General features: G+C 36.1%; 1 protein-coding gene across 1 annotated transcript in view; it reads left to right on the forward strand.

Moving 5' to 3' along the window:
• LOC128641777 (uncharacterized) overlaps positions 1-20,945 on the forward strand; it is a 51,496-nt gene extending 30,551 nt beyond the window's left edge. The window contains exons 9-15 of the mRNA XM_053694305.1: positions 377-455; positions 3,070-3,240; positions 4,631-5,754; positions 12,236-12,384; positions 13,229-13,298; positions 13,438-13,661; positions 19,363-20,945. Of these exons, the coding sequence (XP_053550280.1) occupies positions 377-455; positions 3,070-3,240; positions 4,631-5,754; positions 12,236-12,384; positions 13,229-13,298; positions 13,438-13,638 (1,794 nt within the window). The 3' untranslated portion in view covers positions 13,639-13,661; positions 19,363-20,945. The remainder of the gene's footprint in view (positions 1-376; positions 456-3,069; positions 3,241-4,630; positions 5,755-12,235; positions 12,385-13,228; positions 13,299-13,437; positions 13,662-19,362) is intronic.
• The last annotated feature ends 1,021 nt before the right edge of the window (positions 20,946-21,966 follow it).

Below are 21,966 nucleotides of genomic sequence, written 5' to 3' on the forward strand. Positions count from 1 at the left end.
GAATTTTCTTTATATACTTAAAGGGACAGTAAAGTCAAAATGAAACATTTATAGTTCAGATAGAACATTTTTTGTTCTTTTGGTATCCTTTGTTGAAGAGTATACCTAGGTAGGCTCAGGAACAGCACTGCATGTTGGTTGCTAGCTTGTGATTGGTGGTTGCACATATATGCCTCTTGTCATTGGCCACCCAGTAGTGTTCAGCAAGCTCCCAGTAGTAGTTCCTTAGCCTACTCTTCAACAAACAATACCAAGAGAATGAAGCAAACTTGATAATAGAAATAAATTGGAAAGTTGTTTAAAATTGCTTTGCCGACCCTTTAAGATATGACTGCTTTCATAAACCTTCTGTAACTATGTCCCTTTCTGCATTCAGACTGATATTTTTAAGATGAAGACCAAAGATGTTGGAGTCTTGGAGCAAGTAATAGTAGGAATGAAAAGAAAAAGTGCAGGTAAGTTCCTAATCATTGTTTGACCTGTGTCATTTCATATCCAGACTATATGCATTTACTTACATAATAAGTGATATCTAAATAAACAAATCAAAGGGAAATTATAGTAACATTGTTATATTTCTATACTAGAAATTAGCTCCTAAGCATCACATTAATTAAATGTTTTAAATGCATTTTTATCTGTAATTATGTTAGCAAATTGTGCATTGTTTTACAGTACAGGGATATACCCCTTGAAAAACCTCTTGTATGTTTATGTTATCTCCTCTGCTGAAGCCAATTAAGGATAGATTTAAATGTGCTCTTGCATTGATCAAGCAATCACTTTGTAAAATTTTACAGGGTCAGGTCCTGGATCTTGCAGGATGTACTATAACCTCTCTTGCGCAGTGGAAAACCCACAAGTTAAACAATAGGATAAGCAAGCAAGAATGCTGAAAGTGTTTTTTTTTTTAAAACTATGTATAATTAACCCCTTCAGAGAAAAACTTGCCCAAAAAACTGGAGAATTCTTTAGTGTTTTTGCTATCACTTCATTTAAACTGAAATAGAGCCTTTTTTTTATTTACCTATCAAAACTATATATATATTTTTAAATAGACAACCCAAGGTATTGATCTAGGCCCCTTTTGGTATAATTCATGCCACCATTTTACTGCCAGATGCGATCATAGAAAAAAATCATTGAAGGGACAGTTTACACCAGAATTTGTATTGTTTAAAAAGATAGATAATCCCTTTATTACCCATTCACCAGTTTTGCATAACTAACACAGTTATATTAATATACGTTTTACCTCTGTGATTACCTTGTATCTAAGCCTCTGCAGACTGCCCCCTTATTTCAGTTCTTTTGACAGACTTGCATTTTAGTCACAGTGCTGACTCCTAGGTAACTCCACGGGCGTGAGCACAATGTTATCTATATGGTACACATGAACTAACGCCCTCTGAATCATGAAAGTTTAATTTTGACTCGACTGTCCCTTTAACTTTTTTTTACAAACTTTCGGTTTCTTTTTTAAATTATTTACATACCGCTTGTGCAGTTATAACACAAATGGATGTAAAAGCTTCTCTGGGATCCCCTTTGTTTGGAAATAGCAGACATGCATGGCTTTGCCATTGGTTTTTGGTTATTAGAGGGCTGCTAATTGCAGCTGCGCACCACACTTCTATTATACCCAGCAGTGAAGGGGTTAATTAGTTAACTGGTAAGGGAAACAGTATTGTAAAATAGGTATTACCCTTCCACCTGATCCCTCCCTGATCCCTCCCAAACAGCTCTCTCCCTTACTCAGACTCCTCCCCACCATCTTAGGTACTGGCAGACAGTCTGCAGTTTAGCGCTTTTTTTATTATTATTTTTTTTCTGCAGTGTAGTGATCCATCCTCAACATTCCCACCACCCTGATCCCTCCCAAACAGCTCTCTAACCCCCCGAAATCGTTATTTCGTTTTTTCTGTAGTGCAGCGCCCCATCCCTCCCTTCCCACTCCCTCCCCTCTCTTTTTTTGTAAAGAGGCAAATAATAAATATTTTAGGTTTTAAGGGACAATAAAACTTTATTGATTATATTAGTTATTTGCTTCTATAACAAGAGAGAAAACAAAATTACACAAAATGTTATTAATTAAATCAGATCAGCCCCATGAAAACTGGCTTTGGTTGCAACCTCATTTTATTTTATTTTTCAGACAATACATAAACTTAAAGGAACATTAAACCCAATTTTTTTCTTTCAGGATTCAGATAGAGAATACAATTTTAAACAAAATTCCAATTTACTTCTATTATCTAATTAGCTTCATTCTTTAGATATCCTTTGTTTAAGAAATAGCAATGCACATGGGTGAGCCAATCACATGAGGCATCTGTGTGCAGCCACCAATCAGCACTTTCTGAGCCTATCTAGATATGCTTTTCCGCAAAGAATATCAAGAGAATGAAGCAAATTAGATAATAGAAGTAAATTAGAAAGTTGTTTAAAATTGCATTCTTTTTCTAAAACATGAAAGAAAAAATTTGTGTTTAATGTCCCTTTAAGATCATTGCTCTGCTGAAATAAATCATCTTCTTTGGAAGATCGTCCTGTAAATACATTGCTGATATAGAATTTTAAAGGGACAACATTTTTAATGTTGAAAAAGATAGGTAATCCTTTTATTGCCCATTCCCCAGTTTTGCATAACCAATTACCTTTGTGATTACCTTGTATCTAAGCCTCTTCTGACAGCTCCCTGATCACATGACTATTTATTATCTGTTTACTTGCAGTTTAGCCAGTTAGTGCAGTATCAGACACAACTCCACAGGTGTGAGCACTATGTTATCTATATGGCCCACATGAACTAACAGTCTCCTGTTGTGAAAAGCAAATAAAAAAGCATGTGATAAGAAGCTGTCTGTAGTGGATTAGAAACAGGCAGCGATTTAGAGGTTTAAATGTTATAAAGTATATTAATATAACAATGTTGGTTGTGGAAAGCTGGGGAATGAGAAGTAAAGGCGTTATCTATCTTTTTTAAACAATAACAATTTTGGTGTTAACTGTCCCTTTAAATTATACTAACTCTTGTCTGACTCATAATGTTCCTAAATCTTTTTTCAGGCTTCAAATGCTATTGTGAGGATATAATTGTGAAGAAGGGCAGTCCCACAGCTGAGGTGTATGTGTTCCCTTTTAATAGATGGCTGTCCTCAAACCAGACGGTACTGCAAGTGTTGCCTCACATTCCGGAAGATACTAATGTAGTGAACAAACCACATATACAGTCACAAGGTAGGAACAGTCTTCTCTGTATTTAAAGGGATGGTGTACTCAGGCAAGCAACACATATTGTATTTAAAGGGACGGTGTACTCAGGCAAGCAACACATATTGTATTTAAAGGGACGGTGTACTCAGGCAAGCAACACATATTGTATTTAAAGGGACGGTGTACTCAGGCAAGCAATACATATTGAATTTAAAGGGGCGGTGTACTCAGGCAAGCAACACATATTGTATTTAAAGGGACGGTGTACTCAGGCAAGCAATACATATTGAATTTAAAGGGACGGTGTACTCAGGCAAGCAACACATATTGTATTTAAAGGGACGGTGTACTCAGGCAAGCAATACATATTGAATTTAAAGGGACGGTGTACTCAGGCAAGCAACACATATTGAATTTAAAGCAGCTGTGGGAACATCCTTTAAAATGGCCTGGGCTCTCACTATCTCCCACCCCCACTGGAAGACCGATTTATGCTGTTTACAAAACTTTTCTATAACCAGTATTGACATTTTTAGTATAGGTGGCAGTTTTAATAGGAAAAAACAGCTACTTCGATTGACAAAATACGGGTAAAGTAGTTATTTGTAAAGAATTTAATACACTCCAGCTGTTAAAATGGATCATTGGGAATACATTTAAGGATAAATCTATTTACGGTACACTGTCCCTTTAAGTGGGGGATGTCAGAGGCTGCACAAAGAGTTTTTTATCACACACCACAATTTAATGCATAAACATAAATCTGTGTACTATTAACTAATTGACAGATGTTATCCTTACCAGTTTGTAGGTTTGTAGTATTATTTACTGTAATCTTTTAACTAAATTATAAATCCACTTTGACTTGTGATGTCATCAACTTCCCCAAATAACTCAACGTTTGTAAAGTTTTGCACTGTTTAATAGAAACATTTCCAATGTACTTCTATTATCATAGCTATTTATTTCTCTTGGTATCCATTGTTGAAACTTAGGTTTGTTCGATGAGAGCATACAGAGGTAGGCTCAGGAGCATACACGTGACTTGACCACCAATTCATTTTGACTTCCATGCCTAACATTGTTACAGATATTGTGGCAAACATGTTTGCCATAACGTGCTCATATAGTGTGCTCTTCCACACATTTTGCCTTTTAATATATATATATATATATATATATATATATATATATATATATATATATATATATATATATATATATATATATATATATATATACATATATATATATACATATATAAATAACACATTTGCTTTTAAGTAGTATAAAATCTAAGGTGTGATTTATTGATGACATTTTTGTACATGGTTTATCTATACTCGTATATGTAATACTGGGCCTAAATGTGGTAACATCTAAGTAATCAGACATAAATATCTGTTTATTTCAGATAAGCAGCAAATGAAAATAAAAAGTATAGAGAAGTCTTCTCTTGTAGACAGTAATGTGGATGACCATGGAAAGGTACCTTCTCCTTCTCAATTATTGGAGGAAGCACAGCTATTAATGTACCCTGACCCTGAAGAAACAATAACTTGTAAGGAAGTGGAACTTGATAAAGAATTAGCATCAGTGAATTCTAAAATAAATGTCATTAAGGAAAGTGGCTTGAGTATAGATAAATTAGTGCCAGAAAACTCAGCTGCAGCAACAAACAGCTTGACAAATTCTGAAAAGCCGTTCACGAACACTGAAATCCCTGTTGAAACGAAAATTGATATTTCTTTAGAAAAACATGCACAAGAACCTAGTCAACTGGATGGTTCACAGTTTGAGGAAGTAACTAATGGAGATGCTTCCTACAAACCCTCATTGGAGGAAAATGAAAACAAAAATAGAATAATAAACAAGAGCTCTCATACAGCCAAATCTGAGCTGATCCAGAAGAAAATCCAGAGAGATGTATCCAAGCATAAAAAAGCGAGCAGTCCTCCTCCTTATGTGTTCTTTTCAAATGGAGTAAAGAAGTCTACCGATGTTGGTGAAGAGCAGTCAGAAGGAAATAGCACAGGTGACTCAATAAAACCAAACAAAATACAATCTGATATAGCAACACCTGTCGGCATAGATCAGAGAGCCTCATCTGCAATAAACAACGAAGGGAACCGTAATGCTTCACAGCTCTTCTTATTACAGCAAATTCTACTAGAGCCCATGGACAGTTCATCTGCTAGGTCATTAGGTGCGGAGTCACAGGATAGCTGTAGAGGTTTGGAAAACATGGAAACAAAGGACAGTTGTGTTACGGACAATGATTTGAAAACATCTCATGTCCATGTCAATGAACAGTGTTGTCATCCAATTGATCAGATTGTCCAGACAACTGTTACATGTGAGGACGATGGAAGCAGCTTTATCTCGGACACAACACTGGCTGAAGATTTCCTGTTTTCAGATACATCGCTGATTTTAAGCCTATCTGAAAATGAAGATTTAAGAGACTTTGCTCCAGGTTACAGCTCTGATAGTGAGAACCATCAGCCCAGACATATGACGGAAGATCAAGAAATGAGGGTAAAACAATGGCTCGGTGTATAGATCTATTACTGCTTTTGTCTCCTTAAAGGACCAGTAAACACAGTAGATTTGCATAATCAACAAATGCGTGATAAAAAGACAATGCAATAGCACTTAGTCTGAACTTTAAATGAGTAGTAGATTTTTTTCTGACAATTTTAAAAGTTATGTCTGTTTCCACTCCCCTTGTATCATGTGACAGCCATCAGCCAATCACAGATGCATTTACGTACCATGTGACAGCCATTAGCCAATGACAAACGCATATGTTTATTCTGTGAATTCTTGCACATGCTCAGTAGGAGCTGGTGACTCAAAAAGTTTAAATATAAAAAGACTGTGCACATTTTGTTAATGGAAGTAAATTGGAAAGATGTTTAAAATTTCTGCTCTATCTGAATCATGAAAGTTTAATTTTGACTTGAGTGCCCATTTAAAGGGTAATCAAAGCCACACGCTCCAGAAGGATCCAAACACACTAGATATAGATGAGTCCTCTTCATAGGCCTCGGTGTGACTCCAACAACAAAACTGAAAGATACTGACAAACAGAAGGAACATTATATTAAGCACATAGCAGCTGGAGATACCCAGTACTACATCTCACTGACCCCACTGCATCTGGTCCTCCTCTGTGATTTGTCAGCAGAACCTACCAGTATAGTGCACTTTCAAAGTAAAATAAGTAGCAGAAAAATGGTATAAAACAGATCCTAATCAGAGCTACACAATTCTCAAACATAGAATGCTGGTTCGTCAGGCTCATATTAAAGGGACAGTAAAGTCACAATGAAACTTTCATGATTCGAATAGAGCAGGCTATTTTAAACAACTTTCCACTTTACTTCTGTTATCTAATTGCCTTGTTCTCTTGGTGTTCTTTGTTGAAAAGCATTCCTAGGCAGGCTCAGGAATGCACTACTGGGAGCTAGCTGCTGATTGGTAGCTGCACATATATGCCTCTTGTCATTGGCTCACCTGATGTGTTCAGCTAGTTGCCAGTAGTGTGTTGCTGCTCCTTCAACAAAGGATACCAAAAGAATGGAGCAAATTTGATAGTAGCCAAAAGCCACAATTTTCAGAGTTAAATTACATGAAAAGGGGGCACAATAAAGAATGAGAATATATTACAAAGTTGCTATGCTGTGCATAACTACATCTCAAGGTGTTTACTGTTCCTTTACGACTTATCTCTCTCCAGTTGTATTACATTGGATAAAATGTATCATGTGGCGCTGTCTATGTTTTGTTCTAACTTTCCAGTTCTGAACTTGCAAATCAGTTCAACGAGGAGCAAAAAATAATGTAAAAGTGTGTGTGTATATATATGTATATATAGCCCCCTCACCACCCCCCCCAAAAAAAAAAAAGAAAATATGAAATTCCAATTTGTTATTATACTAAGAGATGCGTATAAGTCTTAGAATATTTTTTCCGTTTGCACAGCTCTATCTCTTGACAGTTACACATTCTGTTCATGCTGGTGATAATGTTACTCTGGTGACATAGCCTCTTTAAGCAACATTTCTTAACCCCTGGGATGCCATGGAGAGCTGTAATGTATTGTAGAAGTTTCTGGTATTCAAGGGGTTAATCCGATGCCCTAACTCTAACCCCCTCTACCCTAGCCATACTGTGGTTCTTGGCTTTAAAGAGACAGGCTACATTAAAATTGTTATTGTTTAAAAAGATAGACAATGCCTTTACTACCCATTCCCTAGGTTTACACAACCAACATTGTTATATTAATACACTTTATAACATTTAAAGGGACAGTATACAATATAATTTGTATTGTTTTAAAAAAGAGATAATTCCTTTATTACCCATTCCCCAGTTTTGCATAACTAACACAGCTATATTAATATATGTTTTACCTCTGTGATTACCTTGTATCTAAGCCTCTTCTGACAGCCCCTGATCACATGACTTTTTATTTATTATCTACTAGGCGATAAACCTGCCCAGAGGGCAGTCTATTTAAAAAAACAACTACTAACCCCAAAGTTATAATTACACAAAATAAAAAATGTAAAATTACAGAAAAAATAACAAAGCTATCCAAAATAAAAAATTTAAACCTAAACTAATACCCCTATAAAACATCCCCCCAAAAATAAAAACACCCCCTAATCTAATACTAAACTACTGATAGCCCTTAAAATGGCTTTTGTAGGGCATTGCCCTCAGTTAAACAGCTTTTTTTACATTAACAAATTACCAATTACCCGCCAACAGTAAAAATCCTCCACCGACCAAACCCCCAAAAATAAAAAATAAATAAACTACCCATTGCCCCTAGGGGCATTTGTATGGGCAGTGACCTTAAAAGGGCATTCAGCTCTTTTACTGCCCTTAAAAGTGCAATCAGGCGGCTCCATCATCTTCTATCTTCATCCGGAACGAAGGTGGCGCAGAGAGGAGGTGCAGAGCTCTCTTCCCCAAAACGTGGATGCTCAGCGGCGGTCCTGAACGGCGGTAGTCTTCAGCAGCGTGGAGGCTCCTTTTCATCAGATGTCTGTCGTACACTGAAGATTAAATGCAAGGTACCACATTCAATTTGGGGTACCTTGCATTCCTATTGGCTGAAATTTTTAAATCAGCCAATAGGATTAGAGCTACTGAAATCCTATTGGCTGTTCAAGTCAGGCAGGAAAGGGTCTAACGCTCACTTCCCTACCGCGATTCCAGGCTACCGCAGATCCCCTTACGCCAATTGTGTATCCTATCTTTTCAATGGGATCTGCCTAACGCTGGTATTTGGAGTCTTGGGAGAAGTGAGCGGTAGACCCTCTACCGACAAGACTCCTAACGCCAAAAAAAGTCAGTAGTTAAGAGCTTTATGGGCTAACGCCGGAATATAAAGCTCTTAACTACTGTGCTCTAAAGTACACTAACACCCATAAACCACCTATGTACCCCTAAACCGAGGCCCCTCCACATCACCGCCACTCTAATAAACATTTTTAACCCATAATCTGCCGACCGGACATCGCCGCCACCTACATTATACTTATGAACCCCTAATCTGCTGCCCCTAACATCGCCGACCCCTATATTATATTTATTAACCCCTAATCTGCCCCCTTAACGTCGCCGCTACCTAATTACACTTATTAACCCCTAATCTGCCAACCGGACCTCACCGCCACTATAATAAATGTATTAACCCCTAAACCGCCGCACTCCCGCCTCGCAAACACTAGATTAAATTGTATTAACCCCTAATCTGCCCTCCCTAACATCGCCGCCACCTACCTACAATTATTAACCCCTAATCTCCCGCCCGCAGTGTCGCCGCTACTATAATAAAGTTATTAACCCCTAAACATAACTCTAACCCTAACACCCCCTAACATAAATATAATTTATAGTAAACAAAATAATATTCCTAAAATTAACTAAATTATTCCTATTTAAAACTAAATACTTACCTATAAAATAAACCCTAATATAGCTACAATATAATTAATAATTACATTGTAATTATTTTAGGATTTATATTTATTTTACAGGCAACTTTGTATTTATTTTAACTAGGTACAAAAGCTATTAAATAGTTAATAACTATTTAATAGCTACCTAGTTAAAATAAATACAAAATTACATGTAAAATAAATCCTAACCTAAATTACAATTAAACCTAACACTACACTATCATTAAACTAATTAAATAAATTACCTACAATTAAATACAATTAAATAAACTATTCTATAATACAAAAAAAACACAAAATTACAAAAAATAAAAAAGAATTACAAGCAGTTTAAACTAATTACACCTAATCTAAGCCCCCTAATAAAATAAAAAAGCCCCCCAAAATAAAAAATTCCCTACCCTATTCTAAAATACAAAAGTAATCCGCTATTTTACCAGCCCTTAAAAGGGCTTTTTGTGGGGCCTTGCCCCAAAGTAATCAGCTCTTTTGCCTGAAAATAAAAATACAATACCCCCCAACATACAACCCACCACCCAAACCCCCCTTAAAAAAACCTATCACTAACCCCCTGAAGATCTCCCTACCTTGAGTCGTCTTCACCCAGCCGAGCCGAATTCTTCATCCAAGCGGAGCAAGAAGATCCGGTAGAAGTCTTGATCCAAGTGGCAAAGAAGAGGTCTTCCATCCGGGCGATGTCTTCTTCCAAGAGACATCTTCTATCTTCTTTCTTCTGGATCCATCTTCATCCCGCCGACGCGGAACATCCTTCTTCCCCGACGGACTAACGATGAATGAAGATTCCTTTAAGGGACGTCATCCAAGATGGCTTCCCTTCAATTCCGATTGGCTGATAGAATTCTATCAGCCAATCGGAATTAAGGTAGAAAAAAATCTGATTAGCTGATGCAATCAGCCAATCAGATTGAAGTTCAATCCGATTGGCTGATCGGAACAGCCAATAGAATGCGAGTTCAATACGATTGGCTGATTGGATCAGCCAATCGGATTGAACTTCAATCTGATTGGCTGATTGCATCAGCCAATCAGATTTTTTCTACCTTAATTCCGATTGGCTGATAGAATTCTATCAGCCAATTGGAATTGAAGGGACGCCATCTTGGATGACCTCCCTTAAAGGAACCTTCATTCGTCGTTAATCCGATGTTCCGCGTCGGCGGGATGAAGATGGATCCGGAAGAAAGAAGATAGAAGATGCCGCTTGGAAGAAGACATCGCCCGGATGGAAGACCTCTTCTTTGCCGCTTGGATCAAGACTTCGCCCGGATGGAGGACCTCTTCTTTGCCGCTTGGATCAAGATATATATATATACACAGTCGTATGCAAAAGTTTAGGCATCCCTGACAATTTCCATGATTTTTATTTATAAATAATTGTGTGTTTGGATCAGCAATTTCATTTTGATCTATCAAATAACTGAAGGACACAGTAATATTTCAGTAGTGAAATTAGGTTTATTGGATTAACAGGAAATGTGCAATATGCATCAAAACGAAATTAGACAGGTGCATACATTTGTGCACCCTTGCCATTTTGTTGATTTGAATACCTGTGGCTACCTAGCACTGATTAATTGGAACACACAATTGGTTTGGTGAGCCCATTAAGCCTTGAACTTCATAGACAGGTGCATCCAATCATGAGAAAAGGTATTTAAGGTGGCCAGTTGCAAGTTGTTGTTCTCTTTGACTCTCCTCTGAAGAATGGCAACATGGGGGCCTCAAAATAACTCTCTAATGACGTGAAAACAAAGATTGTTCAACATTATGGTTTAGGGGAAGGCTACAAAAAGCTGTCACAGAGATATAAGCTGTCAGTGTCCACTGTGAGGAACATAGTGAGGAAATGGAAGACCACAGGCACAGCTCTTGTTAAGGCCAGAAGTAAAAAATCGGAGAGGCAAAGGATGGTGAGAACAGTCAAAAACAGCCCACAGACCACCTCCAAAGACCTACATCATCTTGATGGTGTCACTGTGCATCGTTCAACAATTCAGAGTATGGGAGAGTGATGCGGAAGAAGCCTTTTCTGCACACACGCCACAAACAGAGTCGCTTGAGGTATGCAAACACACATTTGGACAAGCCAGCTTCATTTTGGATGAAGGTACTGTGGACTGATTAAACAAAGATTGAGTTATTTGGTCATAATAAGGGGTGTTATGCATGGCGGCAAAAGAACACAGCGTTCCAAGACAAACACTTGCTAGCCACAGTAAAATTTGTTGGATGTTCCATCATGCTGTGGGGCTGTGTGGCCAGTGCCGGTACTGGGAATCTTGCTAAAGTTGAGGGTCGCATGGATTCCACTCAATATCAGCAGATACTTGAGAATAATGTTGAGGAATCAGTCACAAAGTTGAAGTTACGCTGGAGCTGGATATTTCAACAAGGCAACGACCCAAACACTGCTCAAAATCTACTCTGGCATTTATGCAGAGGAACAAGTACAATGTTCTGGAATGGCCATCCCAGTCCCCAGACCTGAATATCATTGAAAATCTGTGGGGTGATTTGAAGCGGCCTGTCCATGCTCAGCAACCATCAAACCTAACTGAACTGGAGTATGTTTTGCAAGGAGGAATGGTCCAAAATACCTTCATCCAGCATCCAGAAACTCATTACAGGCTATAGGAAGCGTCTAGAGGCTGTTATTTCCGCTAGAGGAGGCTCTACTAAATATTGATGCAATATTTCTGTTGGGGTGCCCAAATTTATGCATCTGTCTAATTTCGTTTTGATGCATATTGCACATTTTCTGTTAATTCAATAAACCTCATTTCACTACTGAAATATTACTGTGTCCTTTAGTTATTTGATAGATCAAAATGAAATTGCTGATCCAAACACCCAATTATTTAAAAATGAAAATCATGGAAATTGTCAGGGGTGCCTAAACTTTTGCATTCAACTGTATATACCTGTATCAGAGCATACATATATTCAGTTAAATAAAATGATTTTGTTCAAGCCAGTCTGTTAATGAATAATCTATTGTTGTCTTTTTCTTTTCCTTCTAGAGAAGAGATGGTCGTATTAACAATAACTTTAAGAAAGCTAAATTCAGAGAGGATATTTCAGTTCTATTTCAAGAAGCATTAGATGCAATCAGTATTAAAGACAAAGACGTACTAAAGAACATGTGCCAGGCTCATTTTTTTCTTCTCAGGTACAGTTTATTTTCACAAACTTTTTAATTTGGGATATTAATATACTGATTTTTTTCATTTTAATACGTTTATATGTTTTACCCTTTAGGAATCTTTCTTACCTTATAGAAATATCTCAGATGTTTAGATTTAGCCACAAAAAAAGCAATTAATCTCCATCATTGGGGAATATATTGATATGATTAAAGGACCTTTAAACTTGACATTTCAACATTGCATAAAATGTTTCATTATTGCAAGTGAAACATTACTGCACTATACATTCATTATTTATTTTGCAGACTTTTGTTTGTTTCACTTTCTCTCAGGGAGGCTTGGGTTAATATTTTATGGCAGTTTATGTGAGCTTTTGTTTACTCCCCCCCCCCCCCCCTCCCTAAGCTTCTATAGTATTGCATGCTTTTAAAATGTGGATTATCAGTTTTGCATCAACAATCATGATAGGAAAATCATTCTTTGCAATAGTAACCAAGTTTATTAAGTGCTAAACCTCCTTAAGAAAATACAGTAGGGCAGGCTACCCCAGTATGCACATGTACAAACATAGTGTGTGCTTTATCAGAATATTAGTTTGTGATTGGTTAACAGGAGTTCTTTTGTTCTAAAGGAACAGGGAAATCAGTGAATAGAATAAACATAAAACAATATACTCATTTGACAAAATAAAGCTGCAGTTTTCATTATTATATATTAATGTTTATAATCATGTAGTTTACAGTTTGTGTTTAGTGTCCCTTTAAAGGGACATTATAATGAAAATAATGACATGCAATATATTTTAAGCATGTTGTTACATAATTTAGATGATGTTTGGTTGATATGTCTGTTTTTTTCTGTTTATAGTGCTACAGATAAGGAAGGGAAAACACTGTTACATCACGCAGCCACTCATGGAAATGCCAGTATGTGCCAGGTATTTGTATGATGCTTTCTGATTACTAAATAGCTGCTGATGTAAATACACTGAGTGCAAGGAGATATCTATATCTCTCTGTGCATTACTGTCAGAATGTATATACAATATTCTTATTTTTTTGGTATCTTCATTATAGGCTCTGCTAGACTCAAATGTAGGAATGATAAACATAGACAGACAGGATTTTTTTGGAAGGACGGCTTTACACTATGCTGTTCTAAACGGCAACAGTAAAATCGTAAAACTACTGCTGAACAATGGGGCTAAATTTGAGATCTCTGATAAGAATTCAGAAACCGTTCTTGATCTTGCTTTAAGCCATGTTGAGGAGATGTAATGGGCACCACTTCGAGTGAATAGGTAAAGGTTACTAATTATTGATCAGTTTGATTGATTAAAGGGACACAATTTTGTGTATCCTTTTAAAACTCTTTGCATTGAAAACATGTGTTTAATATGTTGTGGATTACATAAAGGCCACCATTTATCAACCCATGGTCCAGTAGAAGTTTTGAGATCAGAAAAGACCCGCCAAGGTTTATTAAAGGGACAGTCAAGTCCAAAATAAACTTTCATTATTCAAATAGGGCATGTAATTTTAAACAACTTTCCCATTTACTTTTAGCATCAATTTTGCTTTGTTCTCTTGGTATTCTTAGTTGAAAGCTAAACCTAGGTAGGCTCATATGCTAATTTCTTAGACCTTGAAGGCTGCCTCTTATCTGAATGCATTTTGACAGTTGTCACCACTAGAGGGCGTTAGTTCATGTGTGTCATATAGATAACGTGCTCACGCACGTAGAGTTACCTAAGAGTCAGCACTGATTGGCTAAAATGAAAGTCTGTCAAGAGAACTGAAATAAGGGAGCAGTTTGCAGAGGCTTAAATACAAGGTAATTACAGAGGTAAAATGTGTATTAATATATCTGTGTTGGTTATGCAAAGCTGGGGAATGGGTAATAAAGGGATCTATCTTTTTAAACAACAAAAATTCTGGTTGTTGACTGTCCCTTTAAGTATCAAAAAATATTATTGTGTTAAGTTAAATTTGAAGACTGGTGATTGGATGATAACTTTAAAAACATGATTGATAAAAACGTGAGATCTATTAAATAGAAACATTTTGTTTGATGACATTGTGACATAGCGCTTATGTCACCCACAACATTTTAAATGCAGCATCAACAAAAATATTTTAAGATGGGGAAAAAGTAAAATGTTTAATTTAATAATTTTTCTTCATTTATCCTTGTGTACGTCCTGGAATGTAAAGCTTAGTTCCCAAAATATGTGATTCCGGAATATTGCTGTTATTATTATTAGATCTTTCATAACTCCACAGCCAATCAGCATATTGGCCCCCTGATTTGAAGTTTATAAATGGTGAATTGAATGAAAAAACATTTTTTTTGTCATTCTTTTATTACAAATTTTTAATCTGAATTTTTTTTTTTAAATTACAGACATTGTTTCATAGACATTTCTTTGTGGCCAAAAATGGTGGTGATGTTATAACATGAAAGATCCTAATAATTTAATTACATAGCACTTTTCTCCCCAAAAGAAATTAAAGCTCTCAAGCTATTATTGGAATTATCTCTAAATGTAACAAGAATGATCCTAATAATTTAATTACATAGAACTTTCCTCCTAAAAGCAAATTAAAGCGCTCAAACTATTACTAACGTTATCTCTTAATAGAACAAGAAAAATCCTAATAATTTAATTACTGAGCACTTTTCTCCCAAATGTGTATTAAAGCTATTATTGACATTATCTCATAATCATTAAAAGCCTTTTGTGTTTCCAGTTCCAGTTTAATGTTTGTTTTTTTGCATCAGATCATTTATACAGTATTTAGCAGATAATGCATGTTTAGAAATGAGATTATAAATGATACAGTGCTTTTAATTTCTTTTTACTAAAACAGTGTACTTATAATGTTTATAAATCATTCTCTATTCTGTAATTGTGTCTTTTAGGTGATAGGTCACATTTACATACTGAGATACAAAATTACAATGATTGGATGCTTTGAGTCAGCTGCTATCATAACTGCAACTATATATGGTGTTAAAATCCTATTTTTATTAACAATATTTTTATTTTATTTACATGAATATTTTTCAAAATAGCATCCAAATAGATCAGTGTAACAGTTCCCTGTGATTTTTTACGTTTGATCAATTAACTACTAAAAAGAACAAAAATAGTCAGAAACACACAGAAAAGCATAGCTTAAGATCTTTTTTTGTATTAGAGTTTACGTTTTAATCCCATCAAAGAAAATCAGAGAAATTACTAATTTAAATTGCTTCATCATAACACATGATTTACATATCACTTGTAAAATTGTTATAGAGAATCTATTTAAATTGTTATTTATTTAGTATATTACATTTTATATATATATATATATATATATATATATATATATATATATATATATATATATATATATATATATATATATATACTATATATATATAATTACATGAAATTTCTTAACATATTTTAAAAAAAATTATATTGATAAATATAAAGCAATAAAATAAATTATTCAACATTTAGCAATATTACATGTCAAAATATACAATAATTAAACAATTTTTTAAGGATGGTCAGCTTCAGATAAATATTTAAATAATATATCAAGATGGATAAAAAATAGATTTCTCCAACATAGGTGTGTCCGGTCCACGGCGTCATCCTTACTTGTGGGATATTCTCTTCCCCAACAGGAAATGGCAAAGAGCCCAGCAAAGCTGGTCACATGATCCCTCCTAGGCTCCGCCTACCCCAGTCATTCTCTTTGCCGTTGTACAGGCAACATCTCCACGGAGATGGCTTAGAGTTTTTTAGTGTTTAACTGTAGTTTTTATTATTCAATCAAGAGTTTGTTATTTTGAAATAGTGCTGGTATGTACTATTTACTCAGAAACAGAAAAGAGATGAAGATTTCTGTTTGTATGAGGAAAATGATTTTAGCAACCGTCACTAAAATCCATGGCTGTTCCACACAGGACTGTTGAGAGCAATTAACTTCAGTTGGGGGAACAGTGAGCAGTCTCTTGCTGCTTGAGGTATGACACATTCTAACAAGACGATGTAATGCTGGAAGCTGTCATTTTCCCTATGGGATCCGGTAAGCCATGTTTATTACGATCGTAAATAAGGGCTTCAAAAAGGGCTTATTAAGACTGTAGACTTTTTCTGGGCTAAATCGATTGATTATTAACACATATTTAGCCTTGAGGAATCATTTTATCTGGGTATTTTGATATAATAATATCGGCAGGCACTGTTTTAGACACCTTATTCTTTAGGGGCTTTCCCAAAGCATAGGCAGAGCCTCATTTTCGCGCCGGTGTTGCGCACTTGTTTTTGAGAGGCATGGCATGCAGTCGCATGTGAGAGGAGCTCTGATACTTAGAAAAGACTTTCTGAAGGCGTCATTTGGTATCGTATTCCCCTTGGGGCTTGGTTGGGTCTCAGCAAAGCAGATACCAGGGACTGTAAAGGGGTTAAAGTTCAAAACGGCTCCGGTTCCGTTATTTTAAGGGTTAAAGCTTCAAAATTTGGTGTGCAATACTTTTAAGGCTTTAAGACACTGTGGTGAAAATTTGGTGAATTTTGAACAATTCCTTCATGTTTTTTCGCATTTGCAGTAATAAAGTGTGTTCAGTTTAAAATTTAAAGTGACAGTAACGGTTTTATTTTAAAACGTTTTTTGTACTTTGTTATCAAGTTTATGCCTGTTTAACATGTCTAAACTACCAGATAGACTGTGTTCTGTATGTGGGAAAGCCAGAATTCCTATTCATTTAAATAAATGTGATTTATGTGACAATGACAATGATGCCCAAGATGATTCCTCAAGTGAGGGGAGTAAGCATGGTACTGCATCATTCCCTCCTTCGTCTACACGAGTCTTGCCCACTCAGGAAGCCCCTAGTACATCTAGCGCGCCAATACTCCTTACTATGCAACAATTAACGGCTGTAATGGATAATTCTGTCAAAAACATTTTAGCCAAAATGAACACTTATCAGCGTAAGCGCGACTGCTCTGTTTTAGATACTGAAGAGCATGACGACGCTGATAATAATATTTCTGAAGGGCCCCTAACCCAGTCTGATGGGGCCAGGGAGGTTTTGTCTGAGGGAGAAATTACTGATTCAGGGAACATTTCTCAACTAGCTGAACCTGATGTGATTGCATTTAAATTTAAGTTGGAACATCTCCGCATTCTGCTTAAGGAGGTATTATCCACTCTGGATGATTGTGACAAGTTGGTCATCCCAGAGAAACTATGTAAAATGGACAAGTTCCTAGAGGTGCCGGGGCTCCCAGAAGCTTTTCCTATACCCAAGCGGGTGGCGGACATTGTTAATAAAGATTTACCACAAAATTTGGAAAAAATATATCTGTTGGTGTGAATCTAAAGGATTCCCTTGGGACAAGGTTAAGATTCCTAGGATTCTATCCTTCCTTCAAGAAGGATTGGAAAAAGGATTATCTGCAAGTTCCCTGAAGGGACAGATTTCTGCCTTGTCTGTGTTACTTCACAAAAAGCTGGCCGCTGTGCCAGATGTTCAAGCCTTTGTTCAGGCTCTGGTTAGAATTAAGCCTGTTTACAAACCTTTGACTCCTCCTTGGAGTCTCAATTTAGTTCTTTCAGTTCTTCAGGGGGTTCCGTTTGAACCCTTGCATTCCGTTGATATTAAGTTATTATCTTGGAAAGTTTTGTTTTTAGTTGCAATTTCTTCTGCTAGAAGAGTTTCAGAATTATCTGCTCTGCAGTGTTCTCCTCCTTATCTGGTGTTCCATGCAGATAAGGTGGTTTTACGTACTAAACCTGGTTTTCTTCCAAAAGTTGTTTCTAACAAAAACATTAACCAGGAGATTATCGTACCTTCTCTGTGTCCGAAACCAGTTTCAAAGAAGGAACGTTTGTTGCACAATTTGGATGTTGTTCGCGCTCTAAAATTCTATTTAGATGCTACAAAGGATTTTAGACAAACATCTTCCTTGTTTGTTGTTTATTCCGGTAAAAGGAGAGGTCAAAAAGCAACTTCTACCTCTCTCTCTTTTTGGATTAAAAGCATCATCAGATTGGCTTACGAGACTGCCGGACGGCAGCCTCCCGAAAGAATCACAGCTCATTCCACTAGGGCTGTGGCTTCCACATGGGCCTTCAAGAACGAGGCTTCTGTTGATCAGATATGTAGGGCAGCGACTTGGTCTTCACTGCACACTTTTACCAAATTTTACAAGTTTGATACTTTTGCTTCTTCTGAGGCTATTTTTGGGAGAAAGGTTTTGCAAGCCGTGGTGCCTTCCATTTAGGTGACCTGATTTGCTCCCTCCCTTCATCCGTGTCCTAAAGCTTTGGTATTGGTTCCCACAAGTAAGGATGACGCCGTGGACCGGACACACCTATGTTGGAGAAAACAGAATTATGTTTACCTGATAAATTACTTTCTCCAACGGTGTGTCCGGTCCACGGCCCGCCCTGGTTTTTTAATCAGGTCTGATAATTTATTTTCTTTAACTACAGTCACCACGGTACCATATGGTTTCTCCTATGCAAATATTCCTCCTTAACGTCGGTCGAATGACTGGGGTAGGCGGAGCCTAGGAGGGATCATGTGACCAGCTTTGCTGGGCTCTTTGCCATTTCCTGTTGGGGAAGAGAATATCCCACAAGTAAGGATGACGCCGTGGACCGGACACACCGTTGGAGAAAGTAATTTATCAGGTAAACATAAATTCTGTTTTTTCTTTTAAAACTTTGATACAAAATAATACAATGCTTAGGTTTCTTTTTTTAATAATTACATTTTCATATTTGTTTTGTAATTTCACTAATGAACCTTCTTCTTTTATTCCCAGAATTCCTATGTCATAAAATAGCATATGAAATTGAACATATTGTTGCTGATCTAATTTTCACAGAGTCTTCCCCCATGCAGCTAGTATGTAATTTGTTTTTTATTTACATAGTTGTGTATCAGAGCACAGACTAAAATATATTTACAAATATATTTTGCAAATGTAGCTTGTTCCTGAATACAATTTCCCTGGTGTCCGATGGATCAAGATTTGTCTGCTTCTCTACATGATGTTAAACCATAAGGAGTATCTAAGTGGATGGATAATATAGAGAAGAAAGTATCTTGCCTTTGAAATAATTGTCACAATTATATTTACATTTTTATATTTATATATCAGAGCTCATCATTTATCATTTAATAGGTTGTCTGCTTGTGAACACCTTTAAACAGTGTCCATAAAGGACTGTGCACTTCTGTGTGATATCATTATGTATTGTAAAATTATAAACCATCTACGTAGCTCAGAACATACATTTCCATGCTGTTGTGTTAAAGTTCAAATCTTACTTGCATTAAACGTTATGAAACACCCTGATATCCCTTTATCATAAAACAATTGCTTGTAAAGGGCATGACATTTATCTAGATCAACACACTTCAGACACTTCTCAGCTCTCTCTCTACTGCAGCCAACGTGAGAGGCACTGAAACCTAATACAGTGAGAATGTCAGCATGTACAAATGCAAACATTATAAACCGTACCTATATATAGATTATCCTGGCACTGCGACATGTTTAGGGCACTATTTTTAGAATCATTATTCTATATCATTAAAAGGGTAATCCCTGGTACAACTCAGATATGTTAACCATGCTGGAAGTTCAAATGGCCGTAGTTTGTGGTTTCAAATAAATAGTATGTATTAAGTATTCAGCCCAGGTTACGTTATAACTATTTTGTCTGCTAAGGTTATAGTGAAAAATTTGGTTAAAAAAAATAATAAGTATTTTAATATATAAACATTACTTCAAAATGTATTGGGAATACATTTTAATCAGTCTAAAGGGACATGTTACTCATATACTTATTGTTATACAGCATATTTGTAGAACACTGACAAGAAAATATTACATGAACATCTCTATGTAAAAAAGGAAGATATTTTACCTCAAATTTTTTGAACTCACTAGACTTAAGTTTTCTGTGAGCAGTTATGCGTCAGCTATTCTTTTTACTGTCATCTGCATGGTGAAAAACAGGCAATCCGCACCATAAGTGCCAAATTCACACATTGCTTTATAGTAATCTCATGGGATTTCACCATAATCTCTATTTAATTGTAAACTTCCTTAAACTAAGGAGGGAAATAAAGTAACTGTGCCCACACAGGACAAGCATTCTGATTGGATGCTTACAATAGGATGTGTCTACTGAGGAAATTTTGAGGTAAAATATCCTTATTTACATAGAGATGTTTAGGTGATATTTTCTAGTCATCTTTTTATATATATGCTGCATCTCTTTCATGTTATTTAGCGTTTGAGTAACACGTCCCTTTAATAGAATTGTAGATCATGGGAAGTTTGCCTGAGAAACAACTAACCGGTATTCAACATTGCAAATTTTACAATAACGATTAGGATAATGATGCATTTAATGTTGCCATCAATTTCACTGTTACCTGTTTATTTTTAAAGTCAGCTTTGAAGCTTTTAAAAAGGACTGTGCATTGCATGGAATGGTGATAATGCAGAGCTAAGCTACAGAATAATTAATCTACAATAAAGAATAATTTAAAAACCTAATTTATTTTTAGCAGTTAATTACTACAAATATATTTAAACAGTGATATGTTATGGTTAAGGCTGTGTGTCATTCATTTATTTTTATATGAGTGATAAAAGATATATTAGTAATATATGTGTGAATATTTGGAAAAGCTTGTTTTTTAATATTAGTAAAATATAATTTAGTAAAAAAAAATTGCCTGGACACCATCTCTGTTAGAATTCTGTTTAGAATAATGTTTTTAACACTCATGGGCTTGAACATCAGTTTGTGCTAAACCCTCTACTGAGGGTTTAGAGAATTTGGAGAGTTTATCTCCAATTCTTCATCCTGTAAATATAAGCGGTGCTAATATAAATGTATAGAGCTGTTTTAGGTGAATGGGACTCTTTTTGTTGATTGATGTGTCTAAATCATGATAGTTAGGGTCTATTTGGGCATTTTGAATAATTTAAAGCAGTGGTATTAAGCTCATTGTAACCAGGGGCCACTCAACAAGTGTTCTTCTCCCATGGGGGCCACTTGAACAGAATGAGTGCTCTTGAACTGGATATACTAGAAACTGGATGTGGCATATACCAAGTAGTAGTGCATGGTAGGAGCTATAGTCCACAATAGACATACACAGTGTATATTGTTAGTGCCAAGTTAAGTGATCATTCTGAAACTGAATAAAAACAAAATTTATGCTTGCCTGATACATTCTTTTCTTTCCTGGCATGGAGAGTCCACGAATCCATTCTAATTACTAGTGGGAATTCAACTCCTGGCCACCAGGAGAAGGCAAATAACCCGGCAAAGCTGTTAAGTATCAATCCCACTTCCCATAAACCCCCAGTCATTCGGCTGAAGGAATATGAAAAGAGAAGAGAACACAAAGGGAATAGAGGTGCTTGAGGTTTAGAAAATGACAAAAGCCGTCTTAAAATTAAATTAAGGGCGGGTCGTGGACTCTCCATGCCAGGAAAGAAAATAATTTATCAGGTAAGCATAAATTTTGGGGGTTTTTTCCAATGGCATGGAGAGTGCACAAATCCA

Source organism: Bombina bombina, chromosome 11 (assembly GCF_027579735.1).
Source record: "Bombina bombina isolate aBomBom1 chromosome 11, aBomBom1.pri, whole genome shotgun sequence".
NCBI lineage: Eukaryota > Metazoa > Chordata > Amphibia > Anura > Bombinatoridae > Bombina > Bombina bombina.